Here is a 22,944-nt window from a genome sequence, read left to right as displayed (position 1 = left end):
TTAAATTAGATATAAATGTTTATATATAAAATTTGAGATGGAAAGTGTAGTACATGATATCTTGTCTAATTTGAAAAAGATTAAGAAATATTGTTTAGAAAAATATACCGTAGATATACTTAGTTTAGTATATCATTTGATTAATTTATATAGTGCCACATTTGATAATAAATCTGTAATTAAAACAATTCAATTAATATTTATAGAAATTTAAAACATATTTCTATTTATTTAATCAAAAGACACACATGTCGTAATGAATGTGTACATATTTAAATAGATACTTTTAAAGAAAATATATGATACATATATATAATTATTTTATTATATTTAATATTTAAGAAGGTTATATTATATATGAGTTAGAAGTTTTTTTTTTAAATGATGTTAAATAAATTATAACTCACATTAAAAAGTTTTAATTATAGAATTTATCTAGAAAAATATTGTGATGTGTGTGTATGAATGAGAATTAAAAATTAAAATATTTTTATTAAGAATAAGAGTTTAAATAGGTTGTTGGAATAAAAATATTGTGTATTTTAATTTGATTAGAAGTAAATTTTAAATAATAAATAGAAAAAAATTTGTGTTGTCTATGTGGAGACGAGGAGGAAACCTTGGAGCACCTGATATTTTCGTGCAAATTCTCTACTGATCTGTGGTTTAGCCATTATGCCGATGGGATATATTGGAAGAGACCCAAAGCATTAGACTCGAGAGGTGGAGTGGTATTCGAAGAAAGGTAAAGGTAAATCGAATTTTGCGGTCTTTCGTCGAATTTTATTTGCAACTTTGGTGTATTTCATTTGCTGGACTAGGAATATGGTTGCTTTCAAGATAAGCATTGTAGTGTGCAAGGTGTAACTAGGGGTATACGTGAGTCAATCATTTTATCTTTCCGATGTAAAGGAGATTTTTTAGTTGAAATCGTGAGTCGTTGGAATTGTAATTAGTGGTTGAGTAGGTTGTTTTCTTTGGAGATTGGGAGTTGTAAGTTTGTTCTTTGGAGATCGAGAGTTATAAGTTTGTATAAACTTAACTTCAAAAAAAAAAGTTTGTATATACTCAGTTGTATATCAATATTGGTTAATAAAATTGACTAGTGCACCAAAATATAAAATATACAATTGGAACAAATCAAAAAAATATTCCTACTATCTGTAAGATAAGATGAGGACGATTTGTGCGTATATGCAGTAATCTTTCTCATTATTATAAGGGATCCTCAAAAAAAAGAGTTTGTATCGAATAAATTATATACTTCGCCTTTCTTGTGTTAAAACTTTGGCTCGTAAACACAACAATAAAGTAAAAGTAAATCCAAACATGTCTTAATCTCATTTTATTTTATAGTTTTTTTCTCTTAAAAATTATGAAAACCTGTATAATTTTTTAGGATGCGTTCGTTTTATATGTGGAACATATTTCATCTTAGTTCATAATCTTTAAAACTTATATGACTTTTGATGGAGGACCATCCATCTTTTAAACTTACATTTATCCTCATGATCCTAATGAAGATTTTATTTGGGAGTTCTCAAGCATGGCTCAAGATAAAGACATTCCTAGCTCAAAAGACGAAGACAAGAATCTTAACAAGCTCACTTTAGTTCAAGGATACTTTCCAGCTCACCTTAGCTCAAGACAAGCTCGACCTAGCTCATGATAAGTCTAATTAATAATTAAGCTCCTTTCATCTCAAGTCCTTCCAAATCAACTCATCCTAACACAAAATAGCTCAAAAGCATATTTTGAAGAAATCGAGGAAAACCCTAATTTCGAGACAGGACATCAAAAATGCTCGAAGGGTTGTCCGAGAATATTCAAGACTCCATTAAGGCATTCACATTATCATCCCTTGAAGTTAAATTTCGTGGCTCCTATGTGAACGCTCCATCTTTAATGCTTGATCATGATCTTCCTATACATTACTTGCACTCATACCATAAAGTGTTGCATTCACATGGAGTCATCAATTCTTACCTCCCATTTGAAGACTATTCACGCCACTTGAAGATTAGTGTCTCGACCATCAGACTTATACATACTCTTCTCAAATTCATGGTCTTCTTATTATTTTTACCTGCATTCACACATGTTCACATGCATCTCTTCACTGAAATATCCTACCTCCAAGTTAGGAAACGTTCGGTTACCGCGCAAAAAACTCTAAAAACACAAAATAAGCCTTCATCCGATGCTCTTTTCGTCTCTCTCGATTATTAAGTGTTTTCGCCACTTATCATTTGGAATATTTTTAAAGTTTATATTTTATATATGTGTATCTTTTTTAAAAACATACAATTACATCCCATACATTAATATTACTCCTAATTAGTAAGAGTTATAAGTAAGATTCTTATCTTTTCTCACCTATACGTCATGTAATTAAATTCAACGTGTGATAGATAAATGGTAGAAGCTAGTAGGATATCCAATGCAGTATTTACTAAAACTAATAAATGGCCAGCATATATATGGTATATACATAACATTGCAATGCATATATACTGTCTTTATTGGATAATTATTACCGCACACAAATTTAGCTGTTCGTTGGGTTGGATGAATATATGTAACATTATTATATCTATTTTTTTAACCAGTGTAATATTGCACTCGATAGGCATATATATATTTCTTTATTATTATGAAAAGATCGAAAATATTTATGAAAAACAAAATATTTAATTCATTTTTTGGAAAGATAATATATCATATGTAGTTATATATCAATAAATTTTAAATTAAATATACAAACTTTCATTCATATGTATAATATTTCCATAACAATGAAAAATATTTAATACTTATCGAGTGCAATATTGGACTGGTTAAAAAAACCGTTATTATATATATTATTCAAGTCAGTGGGCCCGTCCGTTGGACGGGAGATCCGTACTTCTAAAAATTAATATTTAAATATATCATAAAAATAATTATATGATACTTATTCGTATTAAATACTACTAAATATATGTCAAATATCATATAAAAGAGAATTATTTTAACTCTATATCAATTATAATTATTTTGAATTTATTTTAAAATTTACAATCTAATTAGAATTAAAAGAAAAAAATTTGTTTTCGAAAATAATAAACATAGCAAAAACTAAAAATTACATATCAAGATTTGATCATAATAAAATTTATTATTACATTTAATAAATTTAATTGTTCCTATTGTTTAAAAAATAAAATATGCCCGTTCTAATTAAGAATGGAAAAAAAATATAGTGAATATTTATTAGGAATAATAGTTTAATAAAAATAATTATTAAAAATAATATATATATAGTATACTTTGATTAGGAATATATTTTTTAATAATATGTCTGTTTGAATAAGAAAAAAGAAGATATATCTTTTTTAATTATGATTAGAAATAAAATAAAATGAATTTTAATTAGGATATATTATTAATTGGTTGAAAAATAAGATATGCCCGTTTTAATTAAGATGAGAAAAAAATATAGCGGATTTTTTATTAGGAATGATAGTTTATAAAAAAATTAAAAAAATAATATATATTATAATTTGATTAGGAATAAGTTTTTAGTAATATGCCCGTTTGAAGAGGAAAAAAGAAGATATGCCCGTTTTAATTATGAATAGGAAAAAAATAATATAATAAAATTTTAATTAGGAAAAATTATTTAATAAGAAAATTAGAAAAAAAAATATAGTGTATTATAATTTTATTAGAAATAATTTTTTAAATAATAGATAGGAAATTGATTAGGAATAAAATTATTTATTAGGAAAAAGTAATTGGTAGAATTTTATTAGGATTTATTATATTATTATTGTATTTTAACTTCCTAATTAGAATAGGAAAAGAAATAATATCATTGATTTAAAATTGTAACTTGAAACCTAATTAAACTCAAAAGTATACATGTGTCAAATTACTATTCGTTAGTAAAACGCCATGTGTCGGATGTTGATTTGACAATAAAATTTCCAATTGAAACAGATTTAAAATTAAAAGTCTCGCTATTATCTATAAGATAATAATATATATGCCCATTTTAATTAAGAATAAAAAAATAGTGAATTTTTATTAGGAATAATATTTTAATAAAAAAATTAGAAAAAATAATATAGATTATAATTTGAGTAGGAATAATTTTTTTAATCATGTAATAGAAAAAATAAGATATACCTATTTTAAAAAAATTGTTTAATAAAAAACATCGAACGATAGAAAATTGATTGAAAATCAAATTATTATATTAAAAAAATGTATTTATTAGAATTTTATTAAAAATCATTATGTTTTAATTTTCTAATTAGAATAGGAAAAAAATAATATTATTAAATTAAAATTATATTTGATTTTTAATTAAACTCAAAATTCTTAAATATATATGTAAATTTAATATTCATTAATAAAACGTTATATATCGAATGTTGATTTGATAAAAAAATTTATAATTAAATTTATAATTAAAACACATTTAAAATAAACAATCTCTCCATTCTAAGAGATAAGGAATGACATAAATATAATAAATAAATATTTTACACACCCATGAATAAAATACCCGACAGTGTCTTACAGCAAAACTGCTTTAGAATTAATGAGGTTTGTTTGGGATTAACATTAGCTAGTAAGGTCGACACCACGATTTTCTATATCTATCAGAAAGGCGTATCTTTATTTTCTGCCAAGAGACAACTCCAGCGGGATCTGCTAATGTACGGATCCTTAAATTTTTGTTTCTTCCTCTTAGCACCTGTTAATGTTTAGGTCCCTAAACTTTTTTAACATTGCATCTGGCTCCTAGCACTACACTATCAACCACATGTATCCTTAAATTTTAATTTATAAGCCTAGCAACTTGGTCCTTCACGACAAACTAGAGATGCTCAAGGGCCGGTTTGGGCCAATTCCGGGTCGAGAAAGTGTGAACCGATCATGATTTCATGGTTTTTTTCAAAGACCCGACGATCCGGTCAACGGATTCACGTGTCATTTTTATGCCACGTGGTAATTCGTCCACGTCATCAAAATTGTCACATAGGATTCAACCAGTCGGGTTGCAAGTCGAAAATTTTGAATCGATCCTAAACTGGTTTTTGACAGGTCCGGGTCGGTCTTCAGTTGGGCCAAGTTTAGCCAGTCTGGTCCGAATTTGACCGGTCTGGTTCAAGGTCGGGTCCGGTTCAACCCTCAACTGTGACCATCTCTATTAGGGTTGGGCATAAACCGGCCGGCCGAACCGAAACCGGTGAAACCGAATGCTACGGTCGGTTTTTTTTCAATTCGGTCGGTTTCCGGTTTCCGTTCGGTCAGAAATATTTTGCGTTTTTCGGCCGGTTTTCGACCGGTCATTTTCCGGTCGGTTAACCGGAAAAAACCGACCGAACAGATACATATATAATATTTGTCCCTTATGGTTAAATAATAGACTTTGGCCTAGTGGTTAAGTCTTTGAACATGTTGTCTGTTTGCCCTGAGTTCGATTCCTCAACTCAACATCTATGTTTTAATTTATTTTTATCATAAAACACATTTGTTTCAAACCCACATCGCCTAGTTTCAAAAAATTTACTACTCCTTCTGAGTTATATATAGCCATATCATTTCCTTTAACTATACAAATCATAAATTTTTAACTAAAGGGTTTTGGGCTTCTCAATATTTTACAATTGAGTCCGAAAACTTTGTTAAAGTAGTATATAATTTTTTTTTTAATGGCAGATGAAAACCGGCCGACCGAACCGGAAACCGACCGGTTTTTTCCGGTCGGGTTTCGGTTTGAGTTTTTCAGTTCCGGTTTCTGGTCCGGTTTTGAATTTACGAAACCGAATTTGATCGGTTCGGTCTAAAAATTGGCCGAAAACCGACCGACTGGACCGGTGCCCATCCCTAATCTCTACATCAAAGAGTCGGTTCGACCCTCAACCGTGACCATCTCTACTTTCGAGACCCTTGGATTTTTTAGTTGAAATTGATAGTGATGAATGTGACCTTATGCTCTCTCCTCAAGGTCGAATTTCTATGGATGATTTACATACTGAAATTCCAGTAGCTGTTTCAGACGTATTCCCCAATTTCCATCTGCCTCAATTTGTTGTCATGGATGATCGCATTTCCTGGACAACGACTACTCATGGTTTATAGTCTGTCAAATCAGATTTTCATTGGTTAGCTCATAACAATGTTCTTATTATCCATAGTGAATGGACTTGGATATGGAAACTACCTTGTCTAGAAAAATTAGATATCTTGTCTGGCTTATTCTTCATAATCGCTTGTACTCTAACTCACTCATTTCTCATCGCAGAATGACAATTGATTCTGCTTGTCATCGATGTAATATGAATAAGGAAACCACATGCATTTTCTTCGCGGCTGTCCAAAGGCTCGTGAGTTTTGGCTTATCGCTTTTGCACGAAATGCTCCTCCAATTTTTTTGAGTATAATGCTTCATTTTGGATTTAAACTTGGAGCTCTAACCAATATATGAATGTAGAGGATACCGGACGACTATCCTTTATTTGTCTACTCTCTGAACTATTTGGATTCTTTAAAATAAGAAAATTTTAGGAGGAGAATTTTTTTGAAGGGTGGCGTAAGATTGACTCTTTCACCAACTACTTACCGATTGTATGAACTTCTATTCGAATTCATTTGCAAGCTATTCAACGTCCACCTCGTTTTTTTGTTGGACAACTCCATTTGATAATTATGTATTCTTAAATATGGACGGAAGCTCGTTGGGCAATCTGGGCGCTGCCGGAGTCGGAGGTGTTCTCGGACCTCTTCAGGCAACTGGCTCGTTGGCTTCTCAAGTTTTATTGGCTTGCGCACAAATCTTATGGCCGAATAAGTTTCCATATTTCATGGTTTGAAGTTAGCATGGGAGTTGCAGTACCATCATCTGACTATCTTTACATATTCAAATCCACTTCATGCTCTAGATCTCATTCATTGGCGCCATCATTCCTACGCAACAGTGATTTGTGATATTCATTGTCTTTTGAATCGTGATTGGCAGGTTTGTTTGCATCATTCACTCCGTGAAGGTAATCGGATAGGTGACTTGCTTGTAAAAGAAGTTCACAATGATCGGAATGGATCACTTGGGAGATACCGCCGACATACGCTTGGTTGATCATTCTAGTCAACAAGGCTGGAGTTTATTTCTTAAGGGATTAGCTCCATTTCTCTATTTTATTTTTTTCTCTTTGTTTTATTCTTAAAGTTCTTGATGTATTAAAAAACAATCACCTTACTAAGGATGCATTTGTGTTTTCTTTTTCTTTTTAATTTAAAAGCCTGAATATATATCTAAATATTAAGATGTTATGTCTGAATCTTAATATTAATCTACAACTATTTGTTTTAAAACATTTGAATGTATCTGAATTGAATTGCACACTTTTTTAAAAAATAAAAAACAATCCTATAAATAATTATTATTGTTTTGAACTTATGTTAGTTCGAGTAATTATTTTGAATCAATAATTAAATTTATTATAAAACAACAACAACAACCGGCCTCAATTCCACCGAGTGGAGTCGACTGTATGAATCATCACGTTTAAGTTCAAGGGCAATGTGTAGATCACATGTCATATCATAGGTCAAATAATATAGTATCATGTATAAAATATGATAATAAAAATACATACAATAAATCATGCTATGTAATATAAAAGACATATTACCTATTCATATACATAATTTTTCTATCCCTAGTAGAGAAATGATATATCTTATAACTAGTTTTTCTAACCCTATGACACTATCTATAAGAAGTCATCTACGTGGATACTACGATGCCACTCTCCTCTCTCGGCTACTAAGTTTTCTGACACTCTCCCACGTGAGTCTAGGTCTCCCTATCCTATCTGTAATTATGTATGTGTCCTTACCTTTCTAAACGGAAGCTTCTCTAGGTCTGCGCCTCACATGTGATATGTCCAAACCACCTAAGTCTATCCTCTCTTATCTTCTCGTCTATAGGTGCAACGTTTAAATCGCTCCTTATAGTCTCATTTTAGACTTTATCTCTTAGAGTGAGTTTACTCGTCCTCCTGAACATCCGCATCTCTATCACTTTAATCTTGTGCTCTTGTTGTTTCTTTATCGGCCAACATTCACTCCTATATAGAATAGGCTGTCTCACTGCTATTCTGTAGAACTTTCCTTTAGCCGACTCGATATATGTTAATCACACAAGATACCTACTGCACTTCTCCATTTTGCCTATCATGCATGTATATGATGGATGACATCTCTGTCAATCTCTCCAACTTCTTGTAGGATAGACTCTAGATATCAGAACCTATCACACCACGGTACATCTACTCCTCCTAGCTGTATCATACTAGTCTAACTTCTCTCTTCTCCACTGAATTTACAGTGCATATTTACCGTCTCACTACGACTCAACCTGAAACATTTCGACTATAAGGTTTCCCTCCACAGCTCTAACTTCTCATTTACTCCCTCTCTACTCTGTCTATCAAAATGACATCATCTGCAAATAGCATACATCATGGTATGTCATTATGGATGTGTCGAGTCAAAACATCCATCACTAAGGTGAAAAGATATGGACTTAAAGTTGAGCCTTGATGTACACCGACTGTGATCGAGAAATCAGGTGTGTCTTATCCATTCATTCTGACACTAGTCCGTACCCCCTCATACATATCTTGGATAAAACGGATATATTGACTAGATACCTCTTGCTCGTCCAAATCCCACCAAAGGATGTTTCTTGGGACTCTATCATACGCCTTTTTTAGGTCGATGAACACAATGTGCAAGTCATTTTTGTTGCTTCTATACTTCTCCATTAAGCCCTTAACAAGAAAGATTGCCTCCATGGTTGACCGTCCAGGCATGAAGCCAAATTGGTTCTCTGATGTCGTAGTAGCAACTCTCACTCTATGCTCAATGATTTTCTCCCATAGTTTTATAGTGTGACTAATGAGCTTAATACCTCGATAGTTAGCACAATCTTGAATGTCACCTTTATTTTTGAAAGCAGGGACTAATGTCAAAGAAGCTACTCTTTTGATGCAACTTTTCATGGCCTCCGACATGGCATTTGCATCATCATCTAGACTCCAAATGGCTTCAGCTGCCATCGAGTTCTTGAAGTTTTCTTGTTTTGTTCCTTTAAGGCTCCACCAACAAATTTTGGGTTTCTCGGTCGCATTCTTCTTAGGCTTCCATCGCCTAATCCTCATGTCTAGCACCAACAACCTATGTTATGTCGTAGTGCTTCACCCTATATAGCCTTGCAATCCTTACATTCTCGAAGATCCCTTGTTTGTATAAGGAACAAATCTATTTGACTAAGATTCCTACCATTCTTAAATGTAACCAAATGAGAATCTTATTTTTGGAAACAAGCGTTTGGTTGTACCATGTCATAAGCCCATGCATAATCTAGGATTGACTCTCCCTCCCTGTTTCTACTTCCATATCCATAGCCTCCATGCGCTTCTTCATATCCGTCCCTACTCATGCCTACATGTCTGTTTAGGTCCCCTTCGATGATAACTTTCTCCATAATTGGGATAGTTTGCATTATATCATCCATCCTATCCCAAAACTCTTGCTTCACATTATGAGCCAAATCTACTTGCGGAGCATAAGCACTGTTGACGTGCAACACGTCTTTTCCCATCACGACCTTGATACGGATTACTCGATCTTCGTATCTCTGGACCTCGACAACATCGTCCACAATTGATTCGTGGAAAACTATTCCTACTCCATTTCTATTCTGATATTTTCCGACATACCATAATTTGTGTCCTGTTTTATTTAACCCAACCTTCTGCTCTTTTGGCCGGTCCACTTCGTCTCTTGATGAAGCGTGATGTTCACTCTTCTTCTCTCCATCACTTCTATTATCTCTAGAGATTTGCCTGTAAGTGTACCTATATTCCAACTTTCTACTCTCCATTTCCTATATATAACCTCCCTTTTTTTTTTGGGACCGCTCTCCTTCACTCTTTAGTCCTATCTATACGTCTACAATTTACCCCACTATCTATAGTATGTATCGGAACTAACTTCTTTACCCACATCCATTCCACAATATGTGGGAACCCTAGCTTATTTAACACCATATTCAGGCGACGATTTGGTGGGTCGCTCGGTCAGGGGGACGCCCCCGACCCTTGCTCATCTAATGATGTACTCGAGATCCGATATAGCGTGTCGCTTATGAGATTATGCCCCCAAAGAATATATTGTAGGATTCCTATCATGAAGTTTTGGCTATTTTTTTTGCTGACCGCCGACCTACCGCAACCCTCCTTCTTTTCATCATGGACTTGGGACTGACAACCGCAGAGTTATTTAAATTTATGATAAAAGAAATGTTAAAATTATCATAAAACAAAATTATAATAAATTCACTTATAGTTAAAAAAAATAAAAGAGGAAACATTATATTACTACAACTATACTAAATGTCATTATAATTTATTTATCAAAAAAAAAAATATGATAGTTATACTCATACTACGTCTAATTTATATATTATAATCTCGATATATAAATTCTGAACCATTATTATTTTTGATATTATAATAGTCGATATATTACATGCAAAAATGGATCTATAGATAACGTAAGGGGAGCAACAATTAGGCTTAGAATTTTAAATGTATATATATATATGGATAAAAAAATTATATAACATTAAGTAGAAAAATATTATACTCAATACATATTTAAAATATATATTATGGATTTATGCAGAATCTAGAAGAACAACGAGATTATGATTTATTATACTGTATATATATTTTATAATAGAAACATATAAAATATACAAAAATAATAGTATAAAAATAATATACATTTTATACTAAAAATATAGATTAGTATTTAAGAAATTTATAAATAATAATATAATCATAAAAAGTTCATATATATTTTATGTTAAAATTTAAACTATAATATATAGCGCTATAAAAATTATTTATTATATTTAAATAAAAATATATAGTTAGTAATAATTCTAATATTCAAGAGTATTGAAAATTTATCCTATTTAAAATTTATTTGAAGTATATTTTATATTCAATCAATAAATTTAGTTAATTAAGATTTTATAATGAAATGAAATATATAATTTTTTTCTATTTTTTTTTTTGCAAATTTTTTTATTTTTCACATGAGCTAATTAAACATTCACATTAAATTTTGTAATTATAGATTTTATGGATCTAAGTAAATGAAAAATAAAAATATAATTCATGTATATATTTTTATTATTTATATAAAATTATGTTTTTGGATGTAACTAGCTTATTAGAACAAAGTTTTACAACTTCATAACATTTATTATTAACAATTAATTTGTTATAACATTAAATATAGGTAAAATAATTTTTTAGAAACTAATTTTTTTTTATATAAAAAATTCGCGTTGTGACATAAATTTTAAATATTTTTAATATATATTTATTTATCAAAAAAAACTATAATTAAATTTGTATTACATTTAATTATTTAATCGTCTATTTATATATTATAATTTTGATATATAAAATCCGACCAATCCTTGTTTTCATACTACAATAATCAATTCATTACACATTACGTGGGCTAATTTTTTCGGTTAGATCCACCGCCGCGTGTCAGCTAGCTTTCACGGTTAGACGGACCATTTTGGAACCAAAGAAATACATATTTGTAAAAGAAAAATAAAAATGATACCGCGCATTTTGAACATAAAAATAAAATAAAATAAAAATAATTTTATATCAGCATGACCTGAGTCTAAATTCAACAACCATGTAAATAGACTTTTTCAAAAGCAGCAGTCTGCTCGTCTTGATATTCTTCTTTGCTAGTATATAGTAGTACTAATTAAAATATTGGAAATAGGTTTTGGAGAAAAGTAAAGGTGACAATTGACTTGAGATGACATGATATATAGGCCTTTCGAGTACTAACTAAAGGACATTCTCTAGAACTATACTGAGACGAGAGACGCTTATTTATTTGAGAGACACTTACATCACATGTAGGCCAAGGACTATATTGAGCCTGGATTGAGCATTTCAGTATACATACACTTTAAACGAACCAAAAAAAAAAAGGGCGAGACCTAACTAAGATGATTAATTAATACTGTATTAATCCCGCTAGTTTATGGAAAATGTTAAGCCTTCAATTACAAATAAATTTTTTCTTAATTTGTATTTTGTTTAGAAAAAGGAATAGTTATGACAACTATTTTTCTTTTTTACCCTAAAAAAATAGTTACAACTAACTATTACTCGCTTCTAACGTAAGATTATTAATACTCCCTCCTATTATACTGAAAAATTTACATCTATTTCGATACGAAATAGTATATTAGGAGAAAAATAAATTTCAGCGAATAATTTTTTTTTTTAGAAAAAGCTGATTAGGAGTAAGTGTATTCCTGACAGAATTGTCGCGAAATCAATCTATAGCTCTTTGGCTTCTTTTCCAGGTTTCTCTCATTTCCTCTCGTTTACCCACCAGGGCCAGGCCACCACCGCCACTCTCTCCAATGTAAGGGACAGATTTATTTAATATGACAGCGAAAAAGTAATTTAATTAATCAGATGAAGTGACATGGAGAATTTAGGGATATCAATGTAGAAATTGATATACATCCTGGCCAAATTAAACCTAAAATTATTTTTTAGGATATCGGTCACGACCTACACTACATATAGTCTCTTTATAATTACTAAAAACATAATAAGGTTAGGTGTGATGATAACATAATATATGGATAATGATGTAATCTTATGTAATAGTGTGATATTACATTAATATGATCTATTTAAAGTTGCTTTTTATTGTCTTCGAGAGAGAAAAAAAATTTGTATCGATCGGTAGCAGTACATATGCACTGTGCCGTGCGAGCGTGTAAGATACCGATGGAAGCCAATAAATATATACTCTCAAGTCCCAACCCAACTAGTAGTGCGATTTTAATATGGGTGAAATATTTAAAATCCCCTAAATAGATAATATTTTATCAATATTTTGCTATTCTTTTAAAGCAGTAAAATATTGTTTCTATCGACCATAAATAGTCAAATAAAAGATAATAAAAAATTTATAGTATCTAAAATTAAAAATTTATTTATTTAAAATATATTTTTTAAATTTATAATCAAATTTAAAGATATAATTTTGTTACTTTTCTCTCGAAAATTTATTATTAAAATATAATAATATATTTATTTTTATGAATTTAAAAAATCGAAAAATATTAATATAAAAAAAATACATCAAACAAAAATAATTTTATATAAATATTTTATTCTTTTTAAATGACTAAATATAATGGGTGGGTACAACAAAATGAGAACAGGAAATTATCTTTTCTTAAAATAAAGCATAATATAATATAGATGTCTCTCTCTTAATTTCATATATATTTCATCCCATCTTTATGAAGTAATATTTTCTCCGTATTAAAATAGACACAAATTTTTCAATATAAATTATATATAAAAATTTATATTTATTTTTATTTTGGGGAGGTAGTATATCATTTTGCCCTTTGACCGTATATTGACCATTAAAATGGATGATATGTTCTCATAGTTTTTCTGAAAATGGCTATATTGCCCTTCTTCTTCTTCACCATCAATTCGGAACTACAATTCTTTCCTCTTGGCTCCTACCATATTTTATCATTGGATTCAAAGGCAACCTGAAGACTCAACGTTTATATCCCCCAAAAACTCGTCCCTTTCACACACGATCGTGATAGAGTAGAAGCGTCCCAAAATTGAAAACATGTTTGAGATGGATCAAATCAAGGCCAAGTGTGAAATTCACATCAGCTAGCAAGCGTGAGATTCTCATAAGCTTCCGAAGATTTGTTTGCAAGCAGTTAGCCACCGCCAGGATTTAGGGCCCAAAACCAATTGGTGATTTAGATCTAATTTTAAAATGACAAATAATTGATTCCTGGAGTTTTGATCGATTGTTGAATGGATTTGTTTTGTTGTGGCAGATTTATCCTGGGTTTGGATATGAATATTGTGATTAATTGTGTTCGAATTCGTCGGCACATCTCTGAAAATTTGAAATTTTTGTCAGTCGGATTTTGGGTTGGCAATCAAAGTTTATAGAAAAGCTATGAGAGTATGGCGGGTGGTGATTTGGTTTTGAGAATAAAAAAATTGAGAACTTTGATTGAGAATGAAAAACATGGATTAAACTAGCTAGCTAACAAATCTATTTATATTTAAATGAAGGCAGAAAAATTGAAAACTGAGAATGCTTGAAGGAATTAACTTGTGCTTGAATAAATAATCAACAATTTTCTTACGAGAATAATTTCCAGCTCCAGAACCCACTCCTCCGGTATTCAAAACCCGAATGAAGTTTGGTTTGTGGTAAAAGTCTGTACGATAGAGTAAAGAGGAAAATGATGGTGTTTATTAATGAAGGGTATAATCGATAATTTAAGGCATTTAACGGTGTTTTTAACGCTGTTAAGTCAAAGGGGCAAATAATGTATTATTTTGTAAGAGCAAGGAGCTGAAATTAATTATGGATGTTAGAGGGAGATGATCCTACATTAAGATTATGTCAGGATTAAAATATTTTATCCTTTTAATATTCAAATTAACGATTTTTCCCTTAATTATCTTCCACGTAAGTAATTTGAATGATTTTGTCTAAATGAAATTATTTTTAGTGTTAATGTTATCTCGTCACCGAAGTAAAAGTAGAGAGTTCCAGCCAAAAAACTTGATACGTGTTAAAATTGGCATGTCGGAGACAATTTTTTTCTTTTCTAACGGAAAGAATTTTTAGGTGAAACTCTCTATTTTAAACGAATCATTTTTTACCATATATATGGTCAAAATTTCTTTTTTTAATAAATGAACGAATTTTAAAATATATATTGTTTTTAAACTTTTAAATATATATATTAATTAAAAATATACATATTTAAATAATCACATGTTAAAAAATTAGTTGAGGGGTGATCCGGCTAGTAGAAAAACTCAAATTTCTCTCCCAAAGTTGCAACCCTACACAACTGTACGTACTAGCTTGATCGGAAGCTTCCACACGAATGTGTTAAATTGAAATATCAATATTGCTGGTCTTTCCATCCTTAATTGACTAATAAATGGTTCTTCTCTGACACGCAATCGCAGTTTTACTTTTTTATTATTTGTTGGTGTTTTCTTCTCCTTTGAAATTTATTTATTTATTTAATAAAGAAAAATAACAATAAAAACTGGACAACAATAGATCTTGACACCGTAATGTCGATTGAAATTTTAATTAATCATAATAGATAATACATTTTCACGGTGAAAAGGTACGCAAGATATCTTTTTGCTGATGACTAATTGAGTTTCTTTTTTTACCTGTAAAAGGATTATTTTTTTCAAAATTATATACTTTTCATGAAAAATTGATCCTTATTTTGAGATGTATATCCTTCCAGATAATTATTTGGACAATGGATCTTGGTCGAATGTATAGTTGAGTAGTTAGCGAAATTAGAGATGAACGGAGCCTAGTAAGCAACGATTAAGTAAACTTTTTTCTCTTTGATAATTAACTTTTATTTTTATTTTTATGTAGTGTAGATCAGTAGATAATATTAGTACATCATTTTTCTGAATTAAAAAACCATGTAAAACAGAGAGCCTAATAAAAGGATACTAGTATCTTTAAAGACCCTAATGAAACCCCCCAAACTCCTCCCTACATCAGACAAGTCCATGTGATCATTAAACAGAAGCTATTTGTATTCTTAAAAACGAAAGCCCTAATCATAATTACCAGAAAAGAAATTATAAAAAAATAACAGAATACCTTCAAAAAAATAAAAATAACAGCATGCAATAAGTAAATGTAAAACTATGGGAGAACTGTGGAGTTAAAGAAAATTACAGAAGCCAAAGTTGGAGAAACAATTTCTGGACGCCGCCAGTGTAATCATTCAGAATGATAATCACAAATATGACTGCAGAGAAAGAAAACTCTCTCTCTATATTTTTTATTTTAAATAAATAAATATATACAGTGTATATAGAGTTTTTCTTCTTCTTCAACTCCCAATAAAATGACAATTACTATACTACTGATTCTTAAACCAATAAAATGAAAAACATGCCTCCACAGTAACAATGCTGCTACGGTAATTTTCATTTACCAAAATTGATATTTAAAAAGTTAGTAAAAACATGTCTCCACATTAATTTACGATTCTCCTTCCCTCAGATTGAAGATAACTAAACAGATAGAAAAAAAATTAAGAAATCTATCGACTAATAAATTTATATATTTTAATGTATGAATATTAAATAATTTTTTTTTATATTTTTATATAACAAATAAAGATAAATAAATAATAAAAAAATATGAATTAATAAAATAAGAGAGATAAAATAAGAGAGAAATGAGTTTTTTATATTAAAAACTCAAAAAAAAATAAAAAAACTCTATCAACTCACTTCAATATACAATAAAAAAATTTATTACTTTATGTGTCATTTAAAAAATTTACAATAAATTTACATAGAAGGTTGTCTAAATAAGCCACATCAGTGTTTTTAACAATTATAGATATACAACTTCATACATCATCAATTTAAATGATATTCATTGCGGCACATGAACAGTTTAAAGCTCATGTAATTTTTTATTTTTTTTAATAAAAGAGCTCATGCAATTAATTAAACGTATGAAGAGGAAACGTATAATTGCTTGATGATGTCAACTAATCCAAACTAAAGAACCCACTATCGATCAATGGAATGTGCCAAAGTACATGGCTCTTAACTAATTTAATTCCCTAACTAATGGTTCTAGATATAGGAAAAGTTTACCTTCCCTTCAATTCATTTTTAAATTTATGTTATTGAATATTTTCATTTTTATTAACGTCTTTTGAGTCTTGATCTATGAAGCATATATTTTTTTTGCTTTATGTAAGAAGAGATGATCAAGATCATGTCAAAAGAGGATCAGAAAATGCCATAAACGATGACCACCTGCTTGCTCCTCCAATTGAGGTTTCGATGTCTGTTCAGATCGTTTGCTAGCTTCACGAATGGAATATTTGTATGTCTTAGTTTCACTTTTTTTTTAGTAAATATGTAATGATTAAAGTTTTCTAAAAATTTTATATTTATCCCACATTTTTTTTTTTGCCAAAAAACAATGAATTCGAGAAGAGGTCAACCAATTAAAATTCGAAAAAGTATGAATCTTTGTAGATTGCAAAAGAATGATTGTAATCAAACATGGGCAGAGGTAGGAAGCAATATGTGTATATCGTTTATTTTGGACTCATTTTATTTTGGACTCACTAAACTCATCAATACAATTATTAAATAAGTAATTGTATTGATCAAGTTCAGTAAGTCAAAGATAAAATGAGTTCAAACCATCTATATTTAGTAGATAAATATTGAATTTGATAGATACCAAATAAATACAGTTTGTGCTTATAGTTGATTTCCGTAATCTACATTTAGTCGTGTGTAATTATAAAAATAATAAATTTGTCAAACTTTTGAACTTTTAAATATTTGTATATGTTGATACTGAAGTTAACTTTTGCAGCACAATCCAGGTTGAGTTATCAGTAATGGAATGTGGCTTAATCAAGGTATCCTAACGATTATTTATAGGTGATTTTCAGTGAAAAATGAGGCATCCTAACACGGCTTTTTCGTTGGCTATCATCTTTCTAGTATTTCATATCATCCTAACAAAGACCTTAATTCGTTCAGGAAGAGGACTTAAAAATGGATTCTTTATACATGCTAAAGTGGTAATAATAATGGAAAATGAGTAATTCGGACCAATAATCGAAAATGCAAGTTTTCGAACATTTTGGAATGAACTTTATTTTTTCCATAAGATTAGAATTTAAAATATCATTACGTGAAATTGTGAGTGACATGTGTGTTGAGTCACATCTGACATATTACATATATGGAGATGATTGAAACGACACGAAATTTTGACGATATATTAACGATTTTTAATGGTTGATATAATTTTATAAATAATCTAACGGAACATGTATCCACTGATATAAAAATTTTCAACATATCAAAAGTACAATTATCGCATATTTTTTGTCTAAATATTTTGTTTACAAGTAAAATATTTTGTCGGCAAATTATGACCCTACAAATCTATATATTACTCCTGAGATGAAAGTCAATGCATGCAAAGAAATAAAAATGTTCAATCCATTCGTTATGCCACTCTATTTGTGCTTTTTTTTAAAAAAAAATTATGCCACTCTATTTGTTACTACCTCCATTTTTAATTGATATTATTTTCATCTTCACCCATAACTCCTCATATTCTAAATTTATGATGCCAGAATCATGTTAAGTCAATAATATTCTTAGAAATAATAGTATGTTAATGTTAATGTTAATTTTAAAATATCATAACACATATATCTAGTTGGTAATAAGGAGAAATCAATTGACACTAGCTGTCCTGTCCAAACAACCTCCACACTAATGCACCACATGTAATCCAAAAAATATTAATGACAGCATAAACAAATTAAACAGAAGAGATATATTAAAATAGACTCGTGCTACATAATTAAATATAATTTAAACATATTGCAAAGAAAAAAAATATAATTTAAACCGTTTAATTGATTAGTTCTTAATTTTGAAGGCAATGTGGCAAAATGGCATGTGTTACATGAGACTCAGGTCATTAATCAAAAAAATAGATTAATGAAGAATTACATATAATTTATTGGGAGAGGATGGTCCAAATTACATACTAATTAAGTTAATTTATTTCTGTGAAGGTATTGGAAGTATTTCGATTGCCACATGTCTTCCTTAGAGAATTAGTGTTATTCATAGTAGAGTATGGTCCTTGAATAATAAATAAGGATTTAATCATATATATATAGCCCTCTATATATATAAAGGATTGTTGGCCAAATAAAAGATCCTATATATGGTTGGAGCAATATCATTCCTTCCCTCTAAATAGCATTTAATATAGTAATAATTAATATAGTAGTACTACGACATCATTTTATATTTTTGTAATTTTCAAAATTCATAATCATCAAGTCATATATGCACTTTCGATAACTCTCTCTATCTCTAGGAGAGTTGCAGTTGCACTTCCCGAAAGTTCTCTATAAATATGGACTCACCTTTACCATTTTCCAGGTGCCAAGTTATCCATCCAACACAACTTTTAAAGTTCTATTGAAAGAAAAATACTATTTTCTTTTCAATAAAAATAAAAATTAGCTTCTGTGTGTTTAATCAATTAATTCTACATAAATTAATTAAGTAACATGGAAGAAGCACTTAGGAGGCTTAACGGAGTGACAAAGCCGCCGGCAGTAGTACCGGAGAGTGAGAGAAAAAAGTGCACCGGTGCTACTACTAACGGCAAGAGGGCATTGAAGGAAACTTTAACTAACGGGAGTTCAAACGGGACGTCGTCAGCGGCTCCGACGATGAGATACCGAGGCGTCAGGCGCAGGCCATGGGGACGTTACGCGGCGGAGATAAGGGACCCACAGACGAAAGAGAGGAGGTGGCTCGGAACTTTCGACACGGCGGAGGAAGCTGCCTGTGCTTATGACTACGCCGCTCGTGCCATGCGTGGTCTCAAGGCAAGAACTAACTTTGTTTACCCTAATTCAGATCTTTCTCATCTTCATCATCACAGCCATCCATTTAGTTTCCCTTCCAAACAGTCTCAGTCGTTCATTAGGGATCATACCGTTTCTCGTCATCACCAGCATAACAACCCTAGCCAGTACGGTAATTCATCATCTCCTAATTGGTCAAGCCCTAGTCAAAGTAATTCATCTCCTTCTCTTAATAGCATGCTTCTATTGCGTGATTTTATCAGTTCCCAATCGAGTTCTTCGCTTCATAACAATCCCAATCAGAGCCAGATTTGTCAATTTTCTAATTCTCCAATTTCATCATATCAAAATGGTCCTCCTTCAATCAGTCCCTCAATATCGACTATGGCGCCTGTGAAGGAAGAGAAGCAAAACATGAAATATCAACAATTTGACGTTGACGAGAACATAGATTTCTTCAAACAAGAGCCGTCGGATTCTGGTTTGTTGCAAGAAATCATCCAAGGGTTTTTACCCAAGACAAGCCAGAAATGTGATCAAATCCAGCCAGTGAGAAATAATTACCCAGGTAAGGTCGAGGAAGAATATTCTTCATCTGTTGCTGACGTGTCCATGAAAAATGAGAACTTTGAATCAGGATTATCATTCCCACAACAGCAACAGCTTGAAAGCTTTGGTGGTTATAATAATAATTATCATCAATCGCTGTCGTACGGGAATAATACTAAGCTTCCCATGATGATGAATTTTAATGGATCAGGGCAACAAGAAATTAGTAATAGTCAGATGTTTGATGATATTTTTCAATATCCTGATTTCGTGTTGGGCGCCTTGGCAGCTGCTAGATCTGTGCAGAATGCTTGAAATGTGGCTAATTAATTTTCAAAAATTAGTTTTTATCATTTGATGAACCTAACAAGTTCATCAATGACATCACTAGCTAGATTGTTATAGGCTTGTTTAGAAAAAAATGTTAGTATCGTATAATATATATATATATTAGGGTTTTATTTTAATTTCTGGTTTATTGTGCTAATTAATTAGTTTGAAGTGTACTAGTGGTGTTCATTATCTTCTATGTAATGCCAATTTCAGACTCTGCATATTTTACTTTATGGTCTGCAACAGTGCAAACAAAAATAAGATCTTCATTTTTGAGTTTTGTTTGTTTGTTTGACGTCTGAATGCGTTGACTTTTTCACAGAAGGCTGTGAGTGTACCAGCTTTCGGGTTCTTTTGTGCTAACATATCAATAAAAAGGCATTGGTTAAGGATTTCCTAAATATTCTATGCTTTTGTTTCTTCTGTAAAATATATATGGAACCTAGATCTACTGTGAAGCCCAGTTTCAAAATTGCATTTTTTTTTCCTTTCTGAACAGGTTGTATTCTTCTCAGTCATGATCCAAGGAAATTAATTAGTAAACTAATGATTTTCTTTTTCTTTTTTCATTTAGAGAGTAATGGAAACTAAACCCATTCAGAAACATATTTAAGTATTAAATATGCATAGAATATTCATTAGAAAGTTATTAAAAAATTAGAGAATTTCAGAATCATGTGATCTGAACACCACTGTACGAAACCATGACTATATTCTACGGAGGACGGAATTTGTGTGTCAAATCCATTCAATATGTATAGCAGCTCTTGGAAATAGCGCATAGCCTTGGATTTTTCAAGAACAAGGAAATTGGTTCCATCCGTTTTAATGATATAATTAATGATTAAGGAGACGAGAAAATGAAAGATATATAGATGCTTATTACTGGGAGTGTGCATTATATACTTCAAATCGAAAAACCAAATTATACCGAGTGGTTTGGTCCGGTATCGTTTGCTTTCAAAGAAAAAAAATTTGTATTTAAGAATAATATAAATAATAGTTTAGTTTGGTTTTAAATATTTTAGTTTGGTTCAAACTAATTAAAATCGCATAAGATTAAAATAGATAATTAAAATTTTTAACCTATTAATATATTAAGTTCATTAATTAATCTATCTTATTTTTATTACTCTGACAATAGTAAAAGATCATTTTATTATATTGTGTATTCAAAATATTTTATTATGTTTATTGTTTTTAGCTTGTGATGTAAAGATTGGATAATATTTTGTTTCATAAACTACTTATTTATTTTGATGTTAATTATACTATCCATTATATAAATGTATGAATGTTAACTACGTAATCATAACTTATTTTGTTAATTTTATTTTATTAATAGAGATTATTAGATTCTATAGTTTAGAATTTAGTTTGAACCGAATCAAATCGAAATAAATCATTTTATATTAATTTAGCTTGGTTTGGTTTGAGAAAAAAAAACAATTCAATTTGATTTAAAAAATCTCAAATCATTTTGAATATGGTTCGGTTTGGTTTGATACCCAAATCGAATCATGCACACCCCTACTAATTACAAGCGGTACTAAATTATTCGTAAAACATCAATAACCAAAGTAAGGAACTTGAAGAAAACAAAGGCATATACATATGCTGTTTGACTTTTCTGTATTTATGATTTTATGTATGCTTGAGTAGTCTAAATGAAATAAATTTCACTTGTAATAAGCTGTAATGGTATAACCCACGATCAAAATCATGAGAATAAACCTTGAAGCATGGATTGTCAATTTTGTGTGAAGTTATGCATCGTTCATCTACAATAGCCGACATGATGCAAGTCAAGTTTATTAAATGTGTGAGGGGTGAAATGTGTAGTAGCTTACAATAAGTAAAAGCATTAACCATTGAATTGAATAATATTAATTGTTTGTGCTCGATATATATATATTAGTGGCAGGTGTTTCCACCTCGTGCGAGCATGTGGATACTATTGAAGTTCGACGTCGATTTAATTTGTGTATTTCATTTTATTTGGATATAAGATTGTTTGTTTTCACAACGGGATAGATGACAGAAGCAATGAAGATGTGGACATCAATATAATAATTTAACTTACAACTAAATAATAAAGTCGACTATGACTATAAAATGAATAGAAACATGCATTCCTATTGGCTCATTGCATTTATGTTTTTAATCTATTTTTTAATCTTCAATTATATGATATTATTAATTACTATAGTACGGAAAGAAATAGAATCTAATACAAAGCTTAAAAGTAATTCACAAGTTAATTATGAACAAAAATTAACATTGAAGTATGTTATTCTTGTTATAAAAAAAACTACAAAATGACATATAATATCATAAAATAATAACCATTGTCCTATCAAGTCCAACATATGGCAACTTTTTAGCCTTTTTTTTCATTTCATTGCCGTTGAACCGCCTTTACAATGCTCTGTTTTCCCAAG

General features: G+C 30.3%; 2 protein-coding genes across 2 annotated transcripts; one reads left to right on the top strand and one right to left on the bottom strand.

Annotated features, from left to right (window-relative positions):
* Positions 1–9,367: 9,367 nt before the first annotated feature.
* On the bottom strand, positions 9,368–9,943 carry LOC139883194 (uncharacterized). The gene has a single exon (XM_071867404.1). It carries the CDS (start codon positions 9,941–9,943, stop codon positions 9,368–9,370), a length of 576 nt encoding a protein of 191 aa, XP_071723505.1.
* A 9,375-nt stretch (positions 9,944–19,318) lies between these two features.
* LOC139883193 (ethylene-responsive transcription factor ESR2-like) lies at positions 19,319–20,485 on the top strand. The gene has a single exon (XM_071867403.1). The coding sequence runs from the start codon at positions 19,319–19,321 to the stop codon at positions 20,483–20,485; it is 1,167 nt and encodes a 388-aa protein (XP_071723504.1).
* The last annotated feature ends 2,459 nt before the right edge of the window (positions 20,486–22,944 follow it).

The sequence above is a fragment of the Rutidosis leptorrhynchoides genome, unplaced genomic scaffold (assembly GCF_046630445.1).
Source record: "Rutidosis leptorrhynchoides isolate AG116_Rl617_1_P2 unplaced genomic scaffold, CSIRO_AGI_Rlap_v1 contig366, whole genome shotgun sequence".
Lineage (NCBI taxonomy): Eukaryota > Viridiplantae > Streptophyta > Magnoliopsida > Asterales > Asteraceae > Rutidosis > Rutidosis leptorrhynchoides.
Note: the sequence above shows the minus strand (reverse complement) of the source record. Positions and strands in the feature narration are given on the sequence as shown.